The sequence below is a fragment of the Oncorhynchus keta genome, chromosome 17, assembly GCF_023373465.1.
Source record: "Oncorhynchus keta strain PuntledgeMale-10-30-2019 chromosome 17, Oket_V2, whole genome shotgun sequence".
NCBI classification, from domain to species: domain Eukaryota; kingdom Metazoa; phylum Chordata; class Actinopteri; order Salmoniformes; family Salmonidae; genus Oncorhynchus; species Oncorhynchus keta.
The window spans coordinates 5,539,252-5,563,226 of NC_068437.1; the positions used below are offsets into that span (position 1 = coordinate 5,539,252).

Consider the following 23,975-nt stretch of genomic DNA (forward strand, 5'->3'; position numbering starts at 1 on the left):
CTTCAGTAAGGCCATTCTACTGCCAATGTTTGTCTATGGAGATTTCATGGCTGTGTGCTCGATTGTATGCACCTGTCAGTAACGGGTCTGGCTGAAATTGCAGAATCCACTAATTTGAAGGGGTGTCCACATACTTTTGTGTATATAGTGTATAAAGCAACTCCAGGGCAGGGAGCCAGGATGTTTGACATGATTGTCTGGAAGAAGCAATGTGCCAACTCAACCCAAACAGGACAAAAAGGCACCGGAACATCCCGATGTGCATCACAATACAGTGAGCCAGCAGAAGGTCATGTTGGATTCAGGCAGATGTATTGGACTAGCAATGAATCAAAGCTCACTTCTAAATGATAAGGAGGTGACTTAACAGACCACTCCTGGAGGCGCAAGTTATACCACAGTGGGGGCAAGTTGTTGAGGCTAGGGAGAGGGTGTCAGAGTCCAGGATTCTCTTTTCTTTAATTGGAGCATCCCAGTTGTCTTAAAGATCCTCAAAGAGGCTGGTGACTTGGAATGCTTGTTGTTGCCATGGCAAGCAGTCTGTTGCCTTTTTATATATCCAGACAAAGGTATTTGAGTGTATATGATGGGCATATTAGATTTATAACACAGTTGAAGTACACAAAAATAGTGTTGAGTACAGGGCATAAGTGCGGTACACAAATCTGGAAAAAGTATCTCATTTAGAACGTGTACTTCTACAGGTGATTAAAACACCATTTAATGGTATTGTGGAAGCAATATTGGATTTTGGACAGTCAAGTCTAGGAATGGCCCCTAACGTAATTGCAAGTGTAGGGGCTAAACTTATAGAATACACAGAGGAACAGTTAATAGGAAAACATGACAGTTTTCAGAGTCTGATATCACTTGCCTTAGAGCCGATTCCGGTGTCAGGCGGCCATACAGCACTAGAGCACATTTGACTTGGAAAGTTGTCTATTGAACAGTTACCAAAGAGTTAACTTCATCATAAATATTCAAAGTTGATATATATACCTATTGTATCTGTGTGTTTACAGGTTTATATTTCCAAAATGCTTTAAGATATTCTAATGCTGTTTTTTTTCATGTATGTGGGGCAGACAATTTACTATTTGTATTTCACATTTTTGCAATATCAAAGCTTGCAATATTGGGTTACATGAGTTTATGTGGCCCCATCTCACAACAAATTATTTCCCATTTGTAATTGGCAGTGAAACAAATTTAAAAAATATATATATTTTCATTATGGCCATTGGCCGCAACCAACATGATGATAAAACATAGATTTTGTAACGATGATTTGAATGAATGAGCAACCCAAAGGTTTACGCAAGTTGTGCATTCTCACTCATTCATTGTGAACGTTAGTGCCTCGTCAGCCTTTCTCTATGCTGCTGTTGTGTCACACAGAAAGGCTTGCTCTTCTCTTCAACAATAACGACAAAACTCTAAGCAAAATCACAAACATTACCGGATCTACATCCAGTTATTCACTTTAGATTGTTAAAATACAGTTATTTTTTGTGCAATATTTTCAGTGCTCCTCAATTTTTCCTGCACGTTTACCGACCGGTCAAATCATCGAGGGGCGGAGGGATGAGGGTTGGAGCAGGTTTGATTGCGGAGGAAACGGACTATTGTCCCATCGCGATAGGTGCTTTCAGCTAATGCAAAGACTGCCTCCGGACACTTTTATAAAACAAACTTGAATACTTATCACATGTTCGTTGAGGACTATTGAGGAACGTCTGTAATTACTGTAGAATCAACGCGATGTCTGGAAGGCCAGGTGAGTACCGTTTTTTGTGTTAAAAAAAAAGGATTTAGTAATGGTTGAATGAGTAAGATAGACTGGTGCGTAAAAGTCCGCTCACGACTCACCTGTCAATGCGTTGCGTAATTCTCCTGTGATGTTGCAGGCAGGTGGAATGTCCATTCTGCTCTACTGTAAATTGTAATCTCGCTGTGTTATACACCATGTTCATGTGTTTTAGAAACTACGAGAGAATGACATACTTACTCACACACCTACAACATCCTTGGGTACATTTTTAAATAAGTTAACCACTTTTTTTTATAGAAAATTCTTGAATATTTGGTTATCTTACTTTCATGAGCAGTTTATGGAGACGACAGAGTTGACAATAAACCCAGATGTATTTTTGTCCTCTTATGTGAGTCACCCTTCACACACACAGAGAGAATGGGTCAACAACTTCTAACACTCCTGTGTGTGTGTGTGTGTGTGTGTGTGTGTGTGTGTGTGTGTGTGTGTGTGTGTGTGTGTGTGTGTGTGTGTGTGTGTGTGTGTGTGTGTGTGTGTGTGTGTGTGTGTGTGTGTGTGTGCGCCCGTGTGTGCGCCCGTGTGTGCGGGGGGCTGTAATCACAGATTGTAGCCGAGATGCTGGGGGACTGTGGTGTGTCTGGAGTCAGAACTAAAGGATGGACAGTAAGAGAGGGGAGAGGGGGGGGGGGAGAGGAGATATATATTTATATATAAGACAGATGGTGTGTCTGGAGTCAGAACTAAAGGATGGACAGTAAGCTTGTGTCTGAAGTCAGAACTGGATGGACAGTAAGAGGGGGAGAGGGGGGGGAGAGGAGATATATATTTATATATAAGACAGATGGTGTGTCTGGAGTCAGAACTAAAGGATGGACAGTAAGAGAGGGGAGAGGGAGAGACAGATGGTGTGTCTGGAGTCAGAACTAAAGGATGGACAGTAAGAGAGGGGAGAGGGGGGAGAGGAGATATATATTTATATATAAGACAGATGGTGTGTCTGGAATCAGAACTACAGAATGGTCAGTAATAGGGATGTGGCATATTTTTTTTAAATAACGTTTAAACCGTAATTTCCTTTCTTATTTAACTTCTCAAAGTATTCTCATACCCATACAGGACTTCTTTCCACCTGTTAACAATGATGACGTAGTGGTGGAGAGTCGGCTACAAAATAATTGTTTCCTCGACTCCCATTTATGAGTGTCACGATTCTTATTCCGCTAAGAATGGACTCCTAAGATTCAGTATTTTTGGAACAGATGGGACTGATTATAGTTGCCATACTTCCTACATCACAAACACACGCATGGAGAGACAGAGAGAGAGGGGAGGGGCACAGTATAGGCAGGTGGGCCACCAGGGAGACCAAGTCAGAACTGCGAACTAGGCCTATTAAATCGGCAATCAACAGCTGTTTCTCACAATGGAATGCTGTACCCCAACATTTCTAACCTTGCAATGTCTCTCAACTTCAGTAAAGCCAGGCCTATCATCAATGAATAGGCTAGGATACTAAGAGGAGCTAGATGAAAAACTGGGTGATAGCCAAGCAGTTAAGCGATTGGGTTAGTAACTGAAAGGTTGCTGGTTCAAATCCCTGCGATGATTAGGTGAAAGCTGCTGATGTGCCCTTGAGCAAGAAACTTAACCCTAATTGCTCCTGTAAGTCGCTCTGGAAAAAGAGCTTCTGCTAAAATGACACAAAACAAACGTCACACAGGTTCACAGGTTCTGTTCACAGCGTGGTAGCCAGGCACCCAGATAGTGGAGAAGTTGAGCCTCGCGCTTAAGTGCTCTAAGTTGTTGCGGAAATTGACCTACTATGCTGTTTACCATCTACATCATATCGATGAATTACCTTTACACAACTTTCCCCAGGTCTTTATAGCCTATCGCCTAGTTAGGCTATAACACAAAAAAATAATATGTTTTGTGATTCAAATGTTTGGGTATTTTCTTACATTTAAGGATCCAAGTTTCATCACACCCTATTCAGTTAGAAAGAGGGAAGAGAGGATGGAGATAGAGAAAACATGGGTCAGAAAACACAGAGAGACAGATCAGTACACGTTGTACACACACTCGTTTGTGTGTGTGTAGGATGATGGAGGTGGAGGTGGGACGTCACAATGTTCTGTTGGTACGGAGTGAAGGCATATACAGCGCCATCGGCAACCAGTGTACACACTACGGAGCTCCCTTGAGCAAAGGTGAGGAAGTACAGTCAGTGTGTGTGTGTGTCCCTGTGAGTGCATGTTTTCCAAGTCATGTACTGTATACAATGTATTGGCTGTTATAATAGTGTATTGTGTGTGCATGTGTGTGTGCGCGTGTGTGTGTGTGTGTAGGGGTTCTATCAGGGCACAGGGTGCGATGCCCGTGGCACGGTGCCTGCTTCAACATCCAGACAGGAGACCTAGAGGAATACCCTGGCATGGACTGTCTACCCTGTCACACGGTAGGGAGGGAGAGGGTGGCAGGGAGGGAGAGGGAGGTAGGAGAGGGGAAGGGAGAAATATAGAAAGAGAAACCTTGAGGAATACCCAGGCATGGACTGTCTGCCACAAGGTGGGTCTAACAGACAGACAGACAGACAGGCAGGCAAGAAGACAGGCTTTGATTGACTTTGTTTGATATATTTTTCAGGTGAAAGTCGAAAACAACAAAGTGTATGTGTCCGTAAACAAAAAGGTAAGCATTACTTTTAAAAATCGCATTGCTTTTATTAAATGGCAGAATATTACAACATGCTGCATTTGCTGTCAAGCTGAAGCTCTCAATTTGGTTTTGATTTACTGTTACTGTTGCCTTAACCGTGTTATACAGAAACAGTAAGAGCCGAAAAACTATTTGAGTTAGTTGTAGATGGATCCTAAAGCAGTTCTGAATTCTTTATGTCACTCTATGTCATGTGGTGTTTGTGTGTAGGCAGCGAGACAGACCAAACGAATAAAGTGTATGGGATCCAGAGTAGAAGGTGTCATCCACACCATCCTACTGCTCGGGGGAGGTGAGGATGGGATACTGGGGCTCAGTGTGCGTGTGTGTGCACAAGTGCCTTGTGTGTATGTGGTTGCTTGCGTGAGTGTGCGTGATGGTGTGCTCTCTCTCTCTGTAAGCGCAGGGGCTGCGTCGTTAGTGTGTGCGGAAACTCTGAGACAGGAGAACTTCGGAGGCAGAATCATCATGGTAACCAGGGACAACCTTCTGCCCTATGACAAAACACGACTCAGCAAGGTAAATGACCCAAATTCTGTATCTTCTGCAAAATTCCCAGGTTTTTCCAGAAATCCTGTTTGTAGGATTCCAGATTTCCTGCTCATTCCCTTCTTATTCTGGGCTATATATAGCACAGTGGTCTAAACACTGCATCTCTGTGCAAGAGGCGTCACTGTAGTCTCTGGTTTGAATCCAGGCTGCCTCACATCTGGCTGTGATTGGGAGTCCCATAGGGCGGTGCACAATTAGCCCAGCGTCATCTGGGGTAGGCAGTCATTGTAAATAAGAATTTGTTCTTAACTGACTTGCCTAGTTAAATAAAACCTCCTGGGCATCAACCGACCAGGATTTCTGAATAACCTGGGAGCATAACCAGAACTCTACAACCCTAGAGCTTTTCTATTCTGGTAGGGGCAAAGGTCATGGGGTCAGAGGGGAGGTCAAGCCCTATAGATCTATAAAAAAAAATAGAATAGATGGGTAACTCATTCTGGAGTTTTAAAACGTTTTAAAAAAAATAGTCCTAAAATATGTTTTTATTCTTTCTAACCGTCACCTAGTTGGGTTCGAGTAACACATCATTGTACCCCCCCAGGTAATGAATGTGGAGGATGACAGCATTTTGCTGAGGAGGATGGAGTTCTTCCATAAACACGACATCGAGGTGTGGCTCCGCAAAGAGGTGGATACAATATAGCTTTATTTATATATTATTACATTAAACATATATACATTATACAATATTATACATAGTTCTCATTCTCCTGGCCTTTACTTTCTGTTGCGTTAATTTAGGAAGGATGAGTTTCTTGAACAAATTATTCTCAAGAATCTATTGGAATTCTACTGTTCGAACAGATGACCTCAAAGGGTTCATTTAGATAACATGGCTCTCTCTCACTATGTTTTCTCTTTTGTGCTCATTAACCTGTAGTATATCTGCCTGTATTTACAGCATATGAGTGCACTATATTTATGGCCATTGCTTGGTTGTTTGCAAGCTCTCAGAAGCCTTCTCAAGCTCTGTGTTATTGTCATGGCAGGCCATGTCATTGGACACAGAGAAGAAGAAAGTAACATTTGATGACGGTTCAGTCCAGAGCTACGACCAGCTCCTCATATCCACAGGCTGCAGGTGTGTACATACTCACACACACACACACACACACACACACACACACACACACACACACACACACACACACACACACACACACACACACACACACACACACACACACAGACAGAGAACAGTAACCCCAAAAGGATCACAATTCCACCCACCCCAGAACACAGCAGTAGTTAGAGAATGGGAATAGGAATGTCCATTCTACTTATTCCAATTCTGTGTTCTGATCCATTCTAATTATGTTGTGTAGAGCGAAGGGTCTGGAGTGTCCAGGTAAAGACCTGGAGAATGTAAAGATGCTGGAGACACCGGAGGATGCAAGGCAAATACATGTTGCCTGTATGGGCTGTCATATCGTGATCGTGGGGACATCCTTCGTTGGTACATTGTCTCATTCAGTCTCAAATTGACACTTTATGCCCCGACAATAGTAGTGCACTACTTTTGTCCAGACCTCTGTCTTTGTGTGACTCTGGCCAAAAGTAGTGCACTACACTACGAATAGCCCTGATCTGTGTATTTCCCTGGCTGTGTGTTGTGTTTAGGCATGGAGGTGGCATCCTATATGACAGACAAGGCCTCCAGCATCACAGTGATTGGCAGCAGTGAGCTACCCTACCAGAAGACCTTGGGCCCTGAGATTGGCAAGGTCACCATGATGGTGAGAGACAGGAGAGGGTGCTCCGAACACTCCTTTTATTTATTTTTATTTTTAACCTTTATTTTACTAGGCAAGTCAATTAAGAACAGATTCTTATTTTCAATGACGGCCTAGGAACACTGGGTTAACTGCCTGTTCAGGGGCAGAACGACAGATTTTGTACCTTGTCAGCTCTGGGATTCGAACTTGCAACCTTTCGGTTACTAGTCCAAACGCTCTAACCACTAGGCTACCCTGTAGTGGTAGCCTAGTGGTTCGCTTCCAATGTATAACTAAGCTGCATTTAAAACTGCTTAGAAGTCATCTTCCTTTCTGCCTCCTCACCCCTCTCCCCTCTCATCCCCTCCTTGTGTTGACAGATGCTTGCAGAGAAGGATGTGGCGTTTTATATGAATGACAATGTGTCAGAGGTCCGCGGAGAGAACGGAAAGGTACTGTAGAGAGACCTAGCTGTGTCCGTGTCCTGGCAACATGAAGACAATCCCATTATAGTTGTATAGCTGTGTTGGGTTATTCAATGAGAATATACTGTGTTTGTCTCTGTGCAGGTAAAAGAGGTTGTGCTGAAGAGTGGGACAGTCATTCCTGCTGATGTTTTAATAGTTGGCATAGGTATGTACAACACAGGACAATTATTACACTTTAAATTAGTATACTACACAACCTCATAAAGACCTACTACTGTATGGCAAATCTGAACTATAAAGACTTTATTTTCTTTGTACATCTCAAACTTTCCTCTCTCCATCTCCTTTCTCTCACTTTCCTGTATCTCCCTCCCTCCAGGTGTGATCCCTAACTCAGAGTTCCTGCAGGGTACTCCCATAGCGATGGACTCTAAGAGCTCAGTCATAGTGGACAAGGTGAGCTCCAATTGGATGGCTGAATAAAGCATGTTGTTGTCCTACTGAATCAAACCAAGGGTTGCTTTGTTAATAGTAAGAATGTTGACATCTAATTTGTGGCATTTGTTGTAGCTTTATTTGTGGGGGGTTAGGAGTAAATAAAGCTTTACTCTTTTGATAGTATGTAGGTTCTATGTTAGCCTAAAGGCCTGGCTGATAGCAATATTGAGGGAAGGTATGCAGCCGGCTATACACTCGTATCTCCCGTGGACCAGTTCAGGCTGTAAAGGCGTCTGTTTCCTCCTTAACTACATTTAATGGCGAGGGAAAATATGCATACTTTCTTTATGAAGCAACATTTTCCACCACCATTCTAGAGTGGCTAATGTTAGTCCCAAATGTTTGTCACGGCTGTTGATTGAAGAGGACCAAGGTGCAGTGTGGTGAGCGTACATATTGTCCTTATTAGAAAAGACGTCCAACAAAACAATAAACACTACCAAACAAACTATGAAGCTAAAGGCTATGTGCCATAAACAAAGTCAACTTCCCACAAAGAAAGGAGAGGAAAAGGGCTACCTAAGTATGGTTCCCAATCAGAGACAAGATAAACAGCTGTCCCTGATTGAGAACCATACCCGGCCAAAACATAGAAATACAAAACCATAGAAAAACAAAACATAGAATGCCCACCCCAAATCACACCCTGACCAAAGCAAAGACATTAAAAGGCTCTCTAAGGTCAGGGCGTGACAATGTTGCATAGCGTGTTCAGCCAATCAGGTTGCAGCAGTCTATTTTTTTCTCCTCTGGTCTGATGGTCCGTGACTAGCATTAGCCATGGTGCTTCATAAAGAAAGTATGCATATTTTCCCCGTTTTAAAAAAAATGAATTAAATTCAGTTAAGGAGGAAACTGACTCCTTTGCAGCCTGAATATAGAAACCGGTCCACAGGAATACGAGTGATTAGCCAGCTGCACACATTCCCTTCGAAGGTAAGATGAAATAACTCAACATCACCATCTGCCGACCTTTGGGCTAGCTCTATGTAGGCTGTATGACAGTGTTTATAGGGAGAATCTCAATTGCATACTCCTCGCGTCCTCTTTCCCTTCTCAAAACCAGTTGGGGGGACCAGTTGAGGTGGTGAGGTGGTGTGGAGAGAGATCGTGAGGAATATGCAATTGAGATTCTTCCCCAGAGTTTCTTTATAGAGTGTAACTATCAGTGATGTAGTGGAGACAAACGCTGATCACCATTCACCAGTGTTGGGGAAGCTACTCTGAAAATCTAGTTTACTAAACTACACACTGGAACAAAGGTAAGCTACACTAAAGCTACCCTCAAGAAGAATATAATTTACTAAACTACCAATTACTTCACACTGGAACAAAGGTAAGCTACACTAAAGCTACCCTCAAGAAGAATATAGTTTACTAAACTACCAATTACTTCACACTGGAACAAGGTAGGCTGCACTAAAGCTACCCTCAAGAAGAATATAGTTTACTTAACTAAGGTTAGTTAGAAAAAGTAGTTCACTACATCCGAACTACTAAATTATCATATCTAAATCTAATGTCATAGACTACAAATTGCAAGAACAGATCACTTTGGAATCAGATGTTAACAGAATGTGTACTTTCGCCTATGAAACATAAAAGTTTCAAATGAGATTAGGGCAGGTCTGATGCTGAACAATAAATAAATACTTCACCCATATGTCAAAAAGTTATGAATTACTGAGATTTGAATTTAGTTCAGCTACCACCAAGCTACTACAAAATGTAATTAAATTACTAGTTGAACTATAAGTAGTTCACGACTCCCCAACATGGCCATTCGTGGTTAGTAAAGTAACGCTCGAGAAGAAAAAGAAACGCACACCTATTAAGACGAGGTGCTGGCTAGCGGAGTAGAAAACTTGAAAATAAAAGAGAGCCGCGATTACAGACTCCTGCGTCTTTTGACACTATATAAACGAGTCACCTCGCAGTGTTTGTGATTATAGCCTGATGAAGACAGCTTGGCTGTCGAAACGTTGGCAATTCAATTTTTGCATCTGAGCTCCGAGAGTGTGCGGCTCTCTTTTATTTTCTAGTAAAGTAACGCTCCCTATATTTTCAATGCATTGTTCTGCAAAAGGTGTTGACATGCGCTCACCCTCCACTACACAACTTGTTACTATACTAAGTGTGTGTGGTTCCTCTCCTCTCCTGCAGTGCATGAGGACCAATGTTCTTGAAGTGTTCTGTGGAGGAGACCTGGCTACCTTCCCCCTGACAATGGCCAAAGACCAGAGGGTCAATATAGGACACTGGCAGATGGCACAGGCACACGGTAACTCACCCAGGCCAATTTAAACACATGCATCAGGCTTTTTTTTGGTTAATACATGATTCCATATGTGTTATTTCATAGTTTTGATTTCTTCACTATTATTCTACAATGTAGAAAATAGTAAAAAAATAAATAAAAACCCTTGAATGAGTAGGTGTGTCCAAACTTTTGACTGGTACTGTATATAGTTGCTATTGATTTTGATGTTGTTGCTGTGTGTGTGGTGTTGTTGTAGGGAGAGTAGCAGCCCTGAACATGCTGAATATACCCACTGAACTCAACTCTGTCCCTTACTACTGGACCGTCCTACTGGGGAAGAACATCAGATACACAGGTAAGCCTATCTACTACACACACCTGAACACACCTGAACACACACTAATCATTTGTGTATATGTGTCCTTTGCAGGCTATGGGGAAGGATACACTGACATCGTGGTAAAAGGGAAAGTGGAGGAACAAAAGTTCCTGGCCTTTTATATCAAGTGAGTCAACAAAAAACGTCATTGTTCCTGTGGCTGTGTGTGTTTGTATGTGTGTGTGTATACTTTAGCACAAGATGTGTGTGTGTGTGTGCATGAATGCATGGCAGGGTTTCCATTAGCCTGTAATTGGTGGCCTTTGGCCTATGCTACTGTTGATTGCAAAGACGGAGGCTGTTTTCATTGAAGTAGATCAACAGTTAGAGAGCCTATAGTGGAAAGCCTACAAGGCAGAGCTCCAGACTGCAACCATTTAGTCACATTTTGCGACCTTTTGACTTGGCTGTGCGAGTAATAAAAAAATATTGGTCGCATCGGTGGGAGCTGCACATTCCTTCAGATCACACAAAACGTCCTATTTTTTAGGAGGCTAAAAGCATGATTTGTTCAAACAGTAAAGTACATTATCCTCATTATTCCTGTAATGAAAGTGTCTGCCTGCCTGTTAGATTAATACATGGCTCCTAGCTGTGGGTATTATCTGTAGTGTTGCTGAGCTAATGTGTTTTGAGTTTCCACTTACTCAGGTGCTGAATTATTAGTTTAAATTAGCCTATGATATTAGAGCACGTAAAGATGCAGGCAAATTCATCTCTGTTGAACAAGAAAATGCAGGCCACTGTGCAACTCACAATTCAGGTAGGATGGCATTTTTGAACTTCAATGTATTATTCTCTTCGTATTTATAATAATTTGCTTAATTATTATTATTATTATTATTATTATTATTGTATACAATTGTTATTATTGTAGGGCTATTTATTAATCTAAACCAGTTATTTAAAAATGCTAAACGTATTTTGTTTCAGTCTGAATTAAATTAAGTTCGATCTGTCTTTTTAATTGTGTACTCTGTATTTAATTTAAGATTGGTTATAAGTAGACATGTTGTAAAATAAATAGGCATGTTGTAAAATAAATATAATTAGCCTATTGCTGTTATTTTGGGGTACGGTAGGCACAAGTGTTTCTTGGTAATTGCTGCAAATTAGCCTGTTAAACTTTTGTTAAGGTTTAAACCAGTTCAGTTGAGCTATTTTCCTTGGCCAAATTAATGTTTGTGTTTGCCGCAATATAATATCCTTCTCGTATTTGTCCTATAAACAACGGCTTGACTTACTTTTGATATTACCCTAATAAATTTCAGAAACTTTTGCGAAGTTTTGGTGTGGCATTTAGCCTAGAGTCGTGGCCAAAAGTTTTGAGAATGACACAAATATTAATTTTCACAGTCTGCTGCCTCAGTTTGTATGATGGCAATTTGCATATACTCCAGAATGTTGTGAAGAGTGATCAGATGAATTGCAAAGTCCCTCTTTGCCATGCAAATGAACTGAATCCCCCAAAAACATTTTCACTGCATTTCAGCCCTGCCACAAAAGGACCAGCTGACATCACTTCAGTGATTCTCTCGTTAACACGTGTGAGTGTTGACGAGGACAATGCTGGAGATCACTCTGTCATGCTGATTGAGTTTGAATAACAGACTGGAAGCTTCAGAAGGAGGGTGGTGCTTGGAATCATTGTTCTTCCTCTGTCAACCATGGTTAACTGCAAGGAAACACATGACGTCATCATTGCTTTGCACAAAAAAAGGCTTTACAGGCAAGGATATTGCTGCCAGTAAGATTGCACCTGAATCAACAATTTATCTGATAATCAATAACTTCAAGGAGAACGGTTCAATTGTTGTGAAGAAGGCTTCAGGGCGCACAAGAAATCCAGCAAGCGCCAGGACTGTCTCCTAAAGTTGATTCAGCTGCGGGATTGGGGCGCCACCAGTACAGAGCTTGCTCAGGAATGGTAGCAGGCAGGTACAGGTACAGTGAGGCGAAGACTTTTGGAGGATGGCCTGGTGTCAAGAAGGGCAGCAAAGAAGCCACTACAGAGATTGGACTGCTGAAGACATTTTCTCTGTTGAATCCCCTTTCCGATTGTTCCGAGAACAACTCTTCCAACCATCCAGGAACGAACAATGGTGACGAACAATGCCTTTTCCAGCATGATGGAGCACCTTGCTATAAGGCAAAACATCAATATTTTTTCTCAATTCCCATTGAGAACTTGTAGTCAATCCTCAAGAGGCAAACAAAACCCCACAAATTCTGACAAACTCCAAGCATTGATTATGCAAGAATGGGCTGCCATCAGTCAGGATGTGGCCCAGAAGTTAATTGACAGCATGCCAGGGCAGATTGCAGAGGTCTTGAAAAAGAAGGCTCAACACTGCAAATATTGCCTCTTTGCATCAACTTCATGTAATTGTCAATAAAAGCCTTTGACACTTATGAAATGCTTGTAATTATACTTCAGTATTCCATAGTAACATCTGACAAAAATATCTAAAGACACTGAGGCAGAAGACTTTGTGAAAATTAATATTTGTGTCATTCTCAAAACGTTTGGCCATGACTGTACTATACTGCAGGCCTATGACATGAAGGTAGTGCACTCCGACACAGCAACTGGCTCCGTCAATTGATCTTGAGGTGAGGAAGAATGTTTTAGGCCTACTAGAGTTATTCAAACAAACTAACAATATAATGCTAACTTTACAAAAAATATTCTGATTACAATTTTGGGAATTAGCTTCCTTCTGTATACTTATATCTGTATAGTAGACGCAGTAGCCTGACAAGTATAAATTAAATAATTGTTTTAGGAAAGTAAAAACCAATAAAATGATAGGCTATAAAGTTATGCATATTCTTTACCTTTATTTAACAAGGCAGGTCAGTTAAGAAAAAATCTTATTTATAATGACAGCCTACCCCAGCCAAACCCAGACATTGCTGGGCCAATTGTGCACTGCCCTATGGGACTCCCAAGGACTGCCAGATGTCATACAACCTGGAGTCGAACCAGGGACGAATCTTGCACTGAGATGCAGTGCCTTAGACCGCTACACCACTCGGGAGCCCCAAATGCATATGCTACACATCGAAACACAAGGAATAGTGTTTTTGTAATATATTATATAGTCTGTGAGGACACGTAAATGTGGCTCATTTATCCATTGATGGCACTGGCTGCGTGGCCTAATATGTTAAGCACCCACTGCATATGGATGACCGGGTACATTTCTCTATTGTCCGATAAATTAAAATATTCCCCTGGTCACTTGTCTGGCGCAAAATTTTCCAGAAAACCTGGTGCATGTATGTATTGTGGCAAACCTCTTCAAGGTTATGAGCGTTTGTCACAAATTAAGTGGGAAATTGTCACCAAATCACCCCAGAATGAGAGTTCTTTCAAACAGGACAGTACCTGTGTGTTTGTTTCTCCGTCCTGGTCCACCCAAGCCGTAGGCAAGGTCAAGGATAGCAGGGTTCGGTACACGAATCGGGTTCTCGGTAGGTCCAGGACCAAACGCCAACAGGTAAGTCCCAAATAGTCCAGCTCATACACGGTAAATCCAGCCAATCTCTATTGTCTCTTTCTCTATGGTTCATAGATCCTTCCAGCCCTCTCTCTCTCTTCCTGGTTTTTCTTGACCGTTTATCTGTGGGTCGGCTCCACCTTCTGAGGGTTCCCCTTGCTTCTGGGACTTAGTTTTGGCAGTCAGCCATTTTGTGATCTGTAGTTCTGATCGGGGTGGCCATTTTAGTGATCGGGCAGAGCCCGTTTATTAGTTCTGCTCTCACATATCTGCCATTTATCACTCGACCCCCTTCTTTTCCACACATCTCCCTCCCTAGATCCGACCCCCTAGGTCGGGCTACTGCAACAAAATATGCGTGCATGCGGGATAACCCATCTACATTTCCCATTTCCTTCCCTGCTCTGTGTTTTAAGTCAAAGTGAAACAGTTGGAGACTACAAAACTGTTTGGGATGAACTTCCGGTAGTAACTGGTCAGCCCTAGGAAGGCTCGAACCTGCTTCTTATTTACTGGTGTCTGCCATTCTCTAATTGCCTCCACCTTCTTACGTTGTGGTTTGATTAATCCTCTTCCCACAGTGTATCCCAGATACTCTGTTTCCTCTAACCCCACATAATACTTGGCAGGGTTCGCGTGAGCCCTGCCTTTCTAAGGGCGTCTAACACCGCCTGTACCCGGGGTAAGTGGGATTCCCAATCTGGGCTGTAGATCCCCACGTCATCTAAATAAGCTGTGGCGTATGCTTGGTGTGGTTTTACGACATTGTTCATGAGCTGTTGAAAGGTGGCTGGGGCCCCGTGTAAGCCGAATGGCATGACGGTGTATTGAAACAAACCTCCAGGGGTTGCAAAGGCGGTCTTTTCTTTTGCCCTGGGGGTCAGAGGAATTTGCCAGTACCCTTTTGTCAGGTCCAGGGTCGTAATGTACCGAGCTTTACCAATTTTCTCCAGTAGTTCGTCTACATGGGGTAGGCATCAAACTTGGAGATTTCATTTACCTTCCGAAGGTCGTTACAGAACTGCAAAGACCCATCGGGCTTGGAGACCATCACAATTGGGCTAGACCACTCATGATGTGACTCCTCGATCATTCCAGCTGTCAACATTTTCTCTGTCCCTGCTCTAATCGCGGCGTGTCGAGCCTCGGGTATTCTCTCCAGTACTTCATATGGTCCTTTCCATGTGGCTAGTAGTTTGCACTCTACCGTGGGGATCAGCACTAACACCTTATCTCCCGGTTGAAATTCCCTCAGGGTAGCCTGCCGGTTATGTGTGCCGCTGGTGCTCTTGTGCTTGTCTCGTGCTCTCTGACGATGGGCATGACTGTGGCTATCCTGTCTTGCATTGCCGTGACATGCTCTATGACACTAGTATACGGGGTGGATTGGTGCTCCCAGGTTTCCGGGCGATGTCTAAGATTCCCCGGGAGTGCCTCCCATATACCAGCTCAAAGGGAGAAAACCCCAGCAAGGCTTGAGGAACCTCTCTAATGGCAAACATCAGATACGGCAACATGCAATCCCAGTTTTCCCATCCTTATCGATTACCTTCCTGAGCATTGACTTCAGGGTCCTGTTGAATCTCTCAACCAGTCCGTCTGAGGATGGTAAACCGATGTCCTGTTTCACCTGCCACAATTTACAAAGGTCCGGGACATAAAGGGGGTCCCCTGGTCAGTAAGGATCTCCTTTGGAACCGCTACCCTGGAGAACAAGAGCACTAATTCCTTGGCAATATTTTTGGAAGCCATCGTCTGAAGGGGAATGGCTTCAGGGTAGCGAGTGGCATAATCTAGAATGACCAGAATGTATTGCTGCCCTCTGGCAGATTTGGGTAATGGGCCCACTATATCCATCGCTATCCTCTCAAATGGCGTTTCGATTATGGGGAGTGCCACTAACGGGCTTCTAACAGCTGGTAGTTGAGCTGTTATCTGGCACTCCGGGCCTTCTCCACAATGCCGAGCCACTTCAGACTGAATTCCTGACCAGTAAAAACTCCTTTACAATCCGGTCTCGGGTTTTAGCGATATCAAGGTGTCCACCCAGAATGTGCCCATGAGCTAGATCCAGAACTGTCCTCCGGTACCGGGTGGGGACCAACAACTGTTCACCCACATCAACGCCTATTTTTGAGACTCTGTACACCAAACCCTTTTTCATAATGAAGTGGAGAAAACTATTAGGCATCATCCCATCATTTATGGGAGTACCATCTACGACCTGCACGTCTGCTCTGGCTTGCTGCAGGGTTGGATCCTGGTTTTGGGCCGTCCCGAAATTAGTCAAGGACCCTGCCAGGTCTGCTGGTTCTAGATCGTCATCCTCTGGTTTCAGATCGACCCCAGCCCCACTAGTACCGGGCTGTTCGTTATCAATGAGGTTTGCCACTTCATCCTCATCCTCCCCTACTAGCACCTGAGGTTGGCCCCAGGGAGACCTCTTTTCTTGGCTTTGGTTGAAGACCCCATGCTTCTTCTTGCTTGGTCAGGGTTGATGGCTTCTCAAATATGCCATTATTTTGGCCTAACTTCGCAAAGTTAGAAAAGTATCTACCCAATATTAGATCATATGGCATTTTTGGGACCACGCCGATCTCATAATCCAGCAGACCGTCCTCTGTTTGTATGCTCACTAAGGCTGTGGGGTACAGATGGGTATCCCCATGAATGCATGTAACACTGATATCCTGACTTGTATCCAGTTTATGAGTTGGCACTAGGTTTGCAACGACCAGGGTTAGCATACTGCCGTAATCCAGCAGTGCTTCAACTTCTTTCCCTTCAACCTTCACCCTGCACATATGTTTGTTTCTTGATCTTTCAAGTAGAGTGGTTACAACAGGACATGCATACCATATATCATCATCTTTTTCACCGAGGTTACATTGCTTCTTTAACCTCTTGCTCCTACCTGACACGCAGGCGTCCCATCTAGACATCTGGAAATGCAAATGCGCTACGCTAAATGCTAATAGTACTAGTTAAAACTCAAACGTTCATTAAAATACACATGCAGGGTATTGAATTAAAGCTACACTCGTTGTGAATCCAGGCAACAAGTCAGATTTTTAAAATGCTTTTCGGCGAAAGCATGAGAAGCTATTATCTGATAGCATGTAACACCCCAAAAGACCCACAGGGGACGTAAACAAAATAATTAGCATAGTCGTCGCTACACAAACCACACAAATAAAATATAAAACATTCATTACCTTTGACCATCTTCTTTGTTGGCACTCCTAGATGTCCCATAATCACTATTGGGCCTTTTTTCGATTAAATCGGTCCATATATTGCCTAGATATCGATCTATGAAGACTGTGTGATAAACGGGAAAAAATAGCGTCTTATAACGTAACGTCATTTTTTTAAATTAAAAAAGTCGACGATAAACTTTCATAAAACACTTCGAAATACTTTTGTAATGCAACTTTAGGTATTAGTAAACGTTAATAAGCGATCAAATTGATCACGAGGCGAAGTATATTCTTTAGCTGTCTGTCTGGAAATAATGTCCGGGTAAATCTCAACCAAAATATCCGGTCGGAGACTTGAACAAATGGCTTGTCTCTTCTTTGTTTGACCAAGAAACAAAGCCTAGGCAAATGACAAGACTGTTGACATCGTGTGGAAGCTGTAGGTATTGCAACCTCAGCCCCATTTATTGTGGTTCGCCTTTATCAATGGGTTGAAGTGGCGGATGGATATATATTTCCATTTTCAGTGATCAGATTTTCCTGCGCTTTTCGATGAAACGCACGTTCTGTTATAGTCACAGCCGTGATTTAACCAGTTTTATAAACGTCTGAGTGTTTTCTATCCACACATACTAATCATATGCATATACTATATTCCTGGCATGAGCAGCAGGGCGCTGAAATGTTGCGCGATTTTTAACAGAATGTTCGAAAAAGTAGGGGGTAGGAGTAACAGGTTAATATGGCAGTAGGCTGCAATATGTCCTGGTCGATTACAATTGTAACAGATAATAGGGGTTCGGGGGGGGAGACCTCCCGGTTTCCGTTTTTTTCCTTAGTTTCTCGGCCCAATTCTGATTCTTTGCTCATGGCCCCACGATGCTCTCATCCCCCTCCACCTGTTGGGACAGTCTTACCCTGTCCACTGGTTCGCCCAGGCCTGGGGAATGGGAATCTTTCCTCCTGTGCTTACTCAGCTGTTCCTGCCGTACAATACCGTTCAACCAGGACCACGAGATGGTCGGCGGAAAGTACCTCGTTCTGGCCAACCCATCGTCGCACTTCTTGGGGTAGACCTCGCTGAAACTGGTTGAGTACGATGGTCCCCTGCCAGGTATGGTGCCAGAAGCCCTGCCCATTCTTCTTTCGGCCACTTCTCCCTCTCTGCAGTCCTTTCGAAGGTGTTAAGATATACTTCCACATCATCCCGTGCTGTCATTTTTTGATTAAAATGATTGGCCTGCCTCTGGATATTTGCAGCTGGTAATTGAGTTCCAATTTGGCCCGCTAGCCCCTTTAGGCCATCTCTTAACTCCTGGGTGTTTCTCTCTTGCTTTTCTCTGAGCAGCTGGTTGGTCCGGTGGTGGACCTGTATGTAACATGTCCTGGTACATTCGCATTGCATCCTGATGAGCTATTTGTTGAGCTCTAGTTGCCTCTTGTTGGGTGGCCGCCGCTTGTAACAGGGCCTGTATGGCTCCCTCCATACTCATTTTCCTGAGAAACTGTCCTAACCAAACAAACCACAAAAAAAAACCTGACTCCCCTTTGGAGTGCTAACTGAACATTTGTTCCTACCTAACCAGCGGTATGGTTAGTCCATTATCCGCATTCTCCACCACGTGTGGCAAACCTCTTCAATGTTATGAGCGTTTGTCACAAATTAAGTGGGAAACTGTCACCAAATCACCCCAGAATGAGAGTTCTTTCAAACAGGACAGTACCTGTGTGTTTGTTTCTCCGTCCTGGTCCACCAAGACCATAGGCAAGGTCAAGGATAGCAGGATTCGGTACACAAATCGGGTTCTCGGTAGGTCCAGGACCAAACGCCAACAGGTAAACCCAAACAGTCCAGCTCATACACGGTAAATCCAGCCAATCTCTATTGTCTCTTTCTCTATGGTTCATAGATCCTTTCAGCCCTCTCTCTCTCTTCCTGGTTTTTCTTGACCCTTTATCTGTGGGTTGGCTCCACCTTCTGAGGGTTCCCCTTGCTTCTGGAACTTGTAGTTTTGGCAGCCGGCCATTTTGCGATATGTAGTTCTGATCGGGGCGGCCATTTTAGTGATCGGGCAGAACCCGTTTATTAGTTCTGCTCTCACATATCTGCCATTTATCACTCGACCCCCTTCTTTGCCACAGTATGAATACTATTCTTCTCCCCACTATTTTTCTCCCCGCAGGGATGATGAGGTAATAGCAGCAGCCAGTCTGAACTATGACCCAGCTGTTTCTGCTGTGGCCGAGAGGTTCGCTGCAGGAAACACCATCACTAAGAAAGAGGCTGAGTACGTGGCTACCCACATCCCTCTCTCTCACTGTAAACTCATTCTTGTATTTTCTCCAGGCAGATAGACAGACACAAGCACACACGGACACACACTGTAATACAGTGCCTTCAGAAAGTATTCACACCCCTTGACTTTTTCCACATTCTGTTGTGTTACAGCCTGAATTTTAAATGGTTTACATTGACAGTTTGTATCACACAATACCCCATAATGTCATAGTGGAATTATGTTTTTAGAAATCAAATAAAAATGTGTATAAAAAGTCACATAAATTGCATGGACTCACTCTGTGTGCAATATTAGTGTTTAACATGATTTTTGAATGACTACCTCATCTCTGTACCCCACACATACAATTATCTGTAAGGTCCCTCAGTCAAAGCAGTGAATTTCAAACACAGATTCAACCACAAAGGCCAGGGAGGTTTTCCAATGCCTCACAAAGCTGAGCACCTATTGGTCGATGGGTAAAATATTTTTTTAAAGCAGACGTTGAATATCCTTTTGAACATGTGAAGTTATTAATTACACTTTGGATGGTGTATCAATACACCCAGTCACTACAAAGACACAGGCGTCCTTCCTAACCCAGTTGCCGGAGAGGAATGGCTGTGAAAGGAGCAAACTCAGGAAGGACCAACAACATTGGAGTTACTCCACAATACTAACCTAATTGACAGAGTGAAAAGAAGGAGGCCTGTACAGAATACAAATCTCCCAAAACATGCATCCTGTTTGCAAAAAGGCACAAAAGTAAAGTAAAACGGCAATAAAATGAAATTAACTTTATGTCCTGAATACCAAGCATTATGTTATGGGCAAATCCAACACAACCCAACATTGAGTACCACTCTTCATATTTTCAAGCATAGTAATGGCTGCATCATGTTATAGTTATGCTTGTCATCCACAAGGACTAGAGAGTTTATTTCTATTTTTTTATAAATAGCTCAGGCAAAATTCTATTGGAAAAACTGTTTCAGTCTGCTTTCCAAGAGACACTGGGAAACATCTTTCAGCAGGACACTAACCTAAAATATAAGGCCAAATATACACTGGACTTGCTTACCAAGATGAAAAGGAATGTTCCTGAGGGGCTTAGTTACAGTTTTGAATTAAATCAGCTGGAAAATCTATGGCAAGTCTTGAAAATGGCTGTCTAGCAATGATCAACAACCAACGTGACAGAGCTTGAATATTTTTCTAAATAATAAATGTGCAAAAATTGTACAATCCAGGTGTACAACGCTTTTTGAGACTCACCCAGAAAGACTCACAGCTGTAATCGCTGGCAAAGGTTATTCTAACATGTATTGACTCAGGGGGTTAATTAAGAGTTTTTTTAAATAAATGTTTTACAAATGTTTTTTTTTTAATCCACTTTGACATTACAGAGTATTTTGTATAGATTATTGAGAAAAAATTGACAATTATATACATTTTAATCCCAACGGGTAACACAAAATGTGGAAAAAGTCAAGGGATGTGAATACTTTTTGAAGGCAATGTATCTCTTTCCCTTGTCTTCCTCACAGATCAGATGACCTGAGGTGGCTGAAGCTGAAACTGTCCTGATCATCCCTCCTTCCACTCATCCGTCTCAACATCACTTCATCTCCGACACACAAACACAGAATGTCCCCCCTCTGTCCATCTCTCCCTCCCTCCTCCTCCTCAGGCATCCTTCCTCATCCCCTCTCTCTTCCCCTTCTTCTGGTGAACAAGTTGTCTGGCTGGAGGCTCGACAGACACAGAAGAGACCTATCAGAAGAGGACGACGTGACATTTCTGAGTTATAACCAGTAGTTTAGTGGAGGGTAATCGCATGTAAACGCCGTATTTGCACTTTTTTTCATTTCATTGTGTGCGAGCGTTTTCTCACCTTGTGCAGAAGAATGCATAGAAAGTGCACGGGGCGTTACTTTACTCACTGATAACGGCGATCAGCACCTATTTTTACCACGACATCACTTGTTATGACATCAGCCATATAGCAGGACAACACTCAACAGTTTGTCTGCTCTGTTCTTAGCCAGTTTGTTTAGAGGTGGGGGGAAACAGAAAAAACAGTGATACCTCAGATAAACACATTTTGTGGGTTTCATTTTTCATTTACAAGGATGAGTTTTATATGTTCTCCGTTTTGGGGAAACTACAAGGTCATGGTGTCGCCAATGCCCACCTGTTGATGTAGACATTTCTTACTTCACATTCTGAAAATGGAGAAGAAGAGATGACAGAAAGGTAGCCGTGTGTGTTCTACTGTAGATATGGTAGTCATGGTAGCTACCCACTGGGCACACATTAGTTGAATCAATGCTGGTCAAAATAAGATGAAAGTAGTCCTGGTTGATGATTTTTTTCAAATCCAATGTATTTTCCACGTTGATTCCACGTCACAATACGTTGACCAATTACGTTGAAACAACGTTGATTCAACCAGTGTGTGCTCAGTGGGTAGTGTTCTACTGTTGACACGATAGCAACATGATGACATGCCAGGTTGGAAGTCATGGTAGCTGGTGTTCTAATGTCGATACGGTGGTCACATGACAGGTTGGTAGTCATGGAAGCTAGTGTTGTACTGTCAACATGTCAACCAGTGGTGGTGGCATAGTCTGAGTTTACGCTTACTTTGGGTTCCATGGAAGGGGTTGCTAGGTAGGCCGTTGCCGGGTTCATGGGCAGTGGAAAAACACAGGTGACCTTAATGGCCACTGTGGCTATGTGGATGGACCAATCAGAATGCTGTTTGGGGGATTAGAGGGACAGAAGGCCAGGGCCGAGGTCTTTGAGGCAGGGATGCTGAATTAGGCAACCTGAACAAAACAGGCTGCAGAGAGAATAATAGACATGGACAAACACAACACAAAAAGATAACACCAAAATGCTTTCAAAAGAACTGCTGTGCTTCTCTCTCACCCATCTCTCTTTCTATCTCTTACATCTCTCCCTCTCACCACACTGGGCACACTAGGTCGTTTCAACGTTGATAATTGGGTAATATTTGGTTGAGAATGTTGATCAATGAGTTTACAATCTATATTTGTTGAATTTCCAATGTGTTATCACTATGCTTTCAACCATCTAAAAGCACAACCTAATTCCCATTTTTTGTTTATTTATAAAACAGATGAATGAATGTGTTATCATTGTTCTTCATCTAATATCTGAACCGCATGACCTGGGCTTGGTTTCCCGATAGCAATGTAATTTAGGCATATGAGTTTTAATGATGCATTGTTCCAACAACGTCCCGAAAATGTAACATGCGTTTCTCAAAATACCACGCAGAGAGAGCGTTCGCTAAGTGCGTTGTTGAGGCACAGGCCTACAGTCGAAACTAATAGGATCGAAAGAAAGTTAGCGCGGCTCTCGGATCAGCTTTCTCCATTCAAATCTTACTTTAACATTCAAATTTTTGATGGGTCAGCTCCTAGAAAGATATTATCACCTATGACTGCAACTATTAGCCTACCCCAGTGGTCGCCAACCGGTCAATTCAAATCAAATCCAATCAAATGTATTGGTTACATACACATGGTTAGCAGATGGTATTGCGGGTGTAGCGAAATGCTTGTGCTTCTAGTTCTGACAGTGCAGTAATGTCTAACATGTAATCTAACTCTAACTCCTCAACAACTACCTAATACACAAAAATCTAGCGGCATAGGCAAGATACAATAGATGGTATAAAATACAGTATATACATATGAGATGAGTAATGTAAGATATGTAAACATTATTAAAGTGGCATTATTAAAGTGACTAGTGATCCATTTATTAAACTGAACACTGATTTCAAGTCTGTATGTAGGCATCAGCCTCTCTGTGTTAGTGATGGATGTTTAACAGTCTGATGGCCTTGAGATAGAAGCTGTTTTTCAGTCTCTCGGTCCCAGATTTGATGCCCCTGTACTGACATAGCCTTCTGGATGGTAGCGGGGTGGACATGCAGTGGCTCAGGTGGTTGTTGTCCTTGATGATCTTTTTGGCCTTCCTGTGACATCGGGTGCTGTAGGTGTCCTGGAGGGCAGGTAGTTTTCCTCCAGTGATGTGTTGGGCAGACCACACCACCCTCTGGAGAGACCTGCGGTTGCAGGCAGTGCAGTTGCCGAACAAAGCAGTGATACAGCCCAACAGGATGCTCTTGATTCTAAAAACTGTAAAAGTTTGTGAGGGTTTTAGGTGACAAGCCAAATTTCTTCAGCCTCCTGGGGTTGAAGAGGCGCTTTGTTGCACCTTCTTCACCACACTGTTTGTGTGGGTGGACCATTTCACTTTGTCTTATACTACATAAGAAAAGATGTATAGTTACAGTAACCTCAAAACATTTAATGGATATGTATCTAGTGCTTGGATAGTTTCATCTGACCACTGGCTTAATCCCATTCTTTAACTATTATATTTGGTTGAGTTGGAGACATGACTCCAACATATCATTTGTTAACTTGTCAACAAGTTAATATGCTATTTATTGTGTTTCAAGAGTGATTTTGAATTGTGTTTGGTTGTCAATGCAACCAAATATCAACATTTAAATGAGATTTGTCTTCCACTTGGAGAGGTCCATCAATGACACTGATTAGTCTGGCTTTAATTCTAGTTTGACTTCAAATTAATAATTGATGTGTTGGATTCACGTCAATTGCTG

General features: G+C 42.7%; 1 protein-coding gene across 6 annotated transcripts; it reads left to right on the forward strand.

The window, feature by feature from the left end:
* Positions 1 to 2,402: 2,402 nt before the first annotated feature.
* aifm5 (apoptosis inducing factor mitochondria associated 5) lies at positions 2,403 to 23,089 on the forward strand. Of its 6 annotated transcripts, none has more exons than XM_052465342.1 (18): positions 2,403 to 2,437; positions 3,875 to 3,984; positions 4,123 to 4,232; positions 4,421 to 4,465; positions 4,703 to 4,784; positions 4,894 to 5,011; positions 5,589 to 5,675; positions 6,037 to 6,128; positions 6,373 to 6,503; positions 6,668 to 6,783; positions 7,143 to 7,214; positions 7,332 to 7,395; positions 7,570 to 7,646; positions 9,852 to 9,969; positions 10,205 to 10,303; positions 10,379 to 10,454; positions 19,214 to 19,318; positions 20,857 to 23,089. In XM_052465342.1, the coding sequence occupies exons 3-18, from the start codon at positions 4,148 to 4,150 to the stop codon at positions 20,894 to 20,896; spliced, it is 1,407 nt and encodes a 468-aa protein (XP_052321302.1). In that variant the 5' UTR covers positions 2,403 to 2,437; positions 3,875 to 3,984; positions 4,123 to 4,147; the 3' UTR covers positions 20,897 to 23,089. The 6 variants fall into 6 exon arrangements, with proteins under 6 accessions (XP_052321302.1, XP_052321301.1, XP_052321300.1 ...); XM_052465341.1 differs by lacking the exon at positions 2,403 to 2,437 and adding an exon at positions 2,492 to 2,528; XM_052465340.1 differs by lacking the exon at positions 2,403 to 2,437 and adding an exon at positions 2,614 to 2,650.
* Positions 23,090 to 23,975: the final 886 nt, after the last annotated feature.

Bases quoted from the DNA above. Each gene is read 5' to 3' on its own strand.
- aifm5 (XM_035790458.2), top strand. From the start codon at position 2,677: ATGGTGTGTCTGGAGTCAGAACTAAAGGATGGACA. The intron at 4,466-4,702 runs GTAAGCATTACT...GTTTGTGTGTAG, and splicing joins ATGTGTCCGTAAACAAAAAG to GCAGCGAGACAGACCAAACG. The intron at 9,970-10,204 runs GTAACTCACCCA...GTGTTGTTGTAG, and splicing joins GCAGATGGCACAGGCACACG to GGAGAGTAGCAGCCCTGAAC.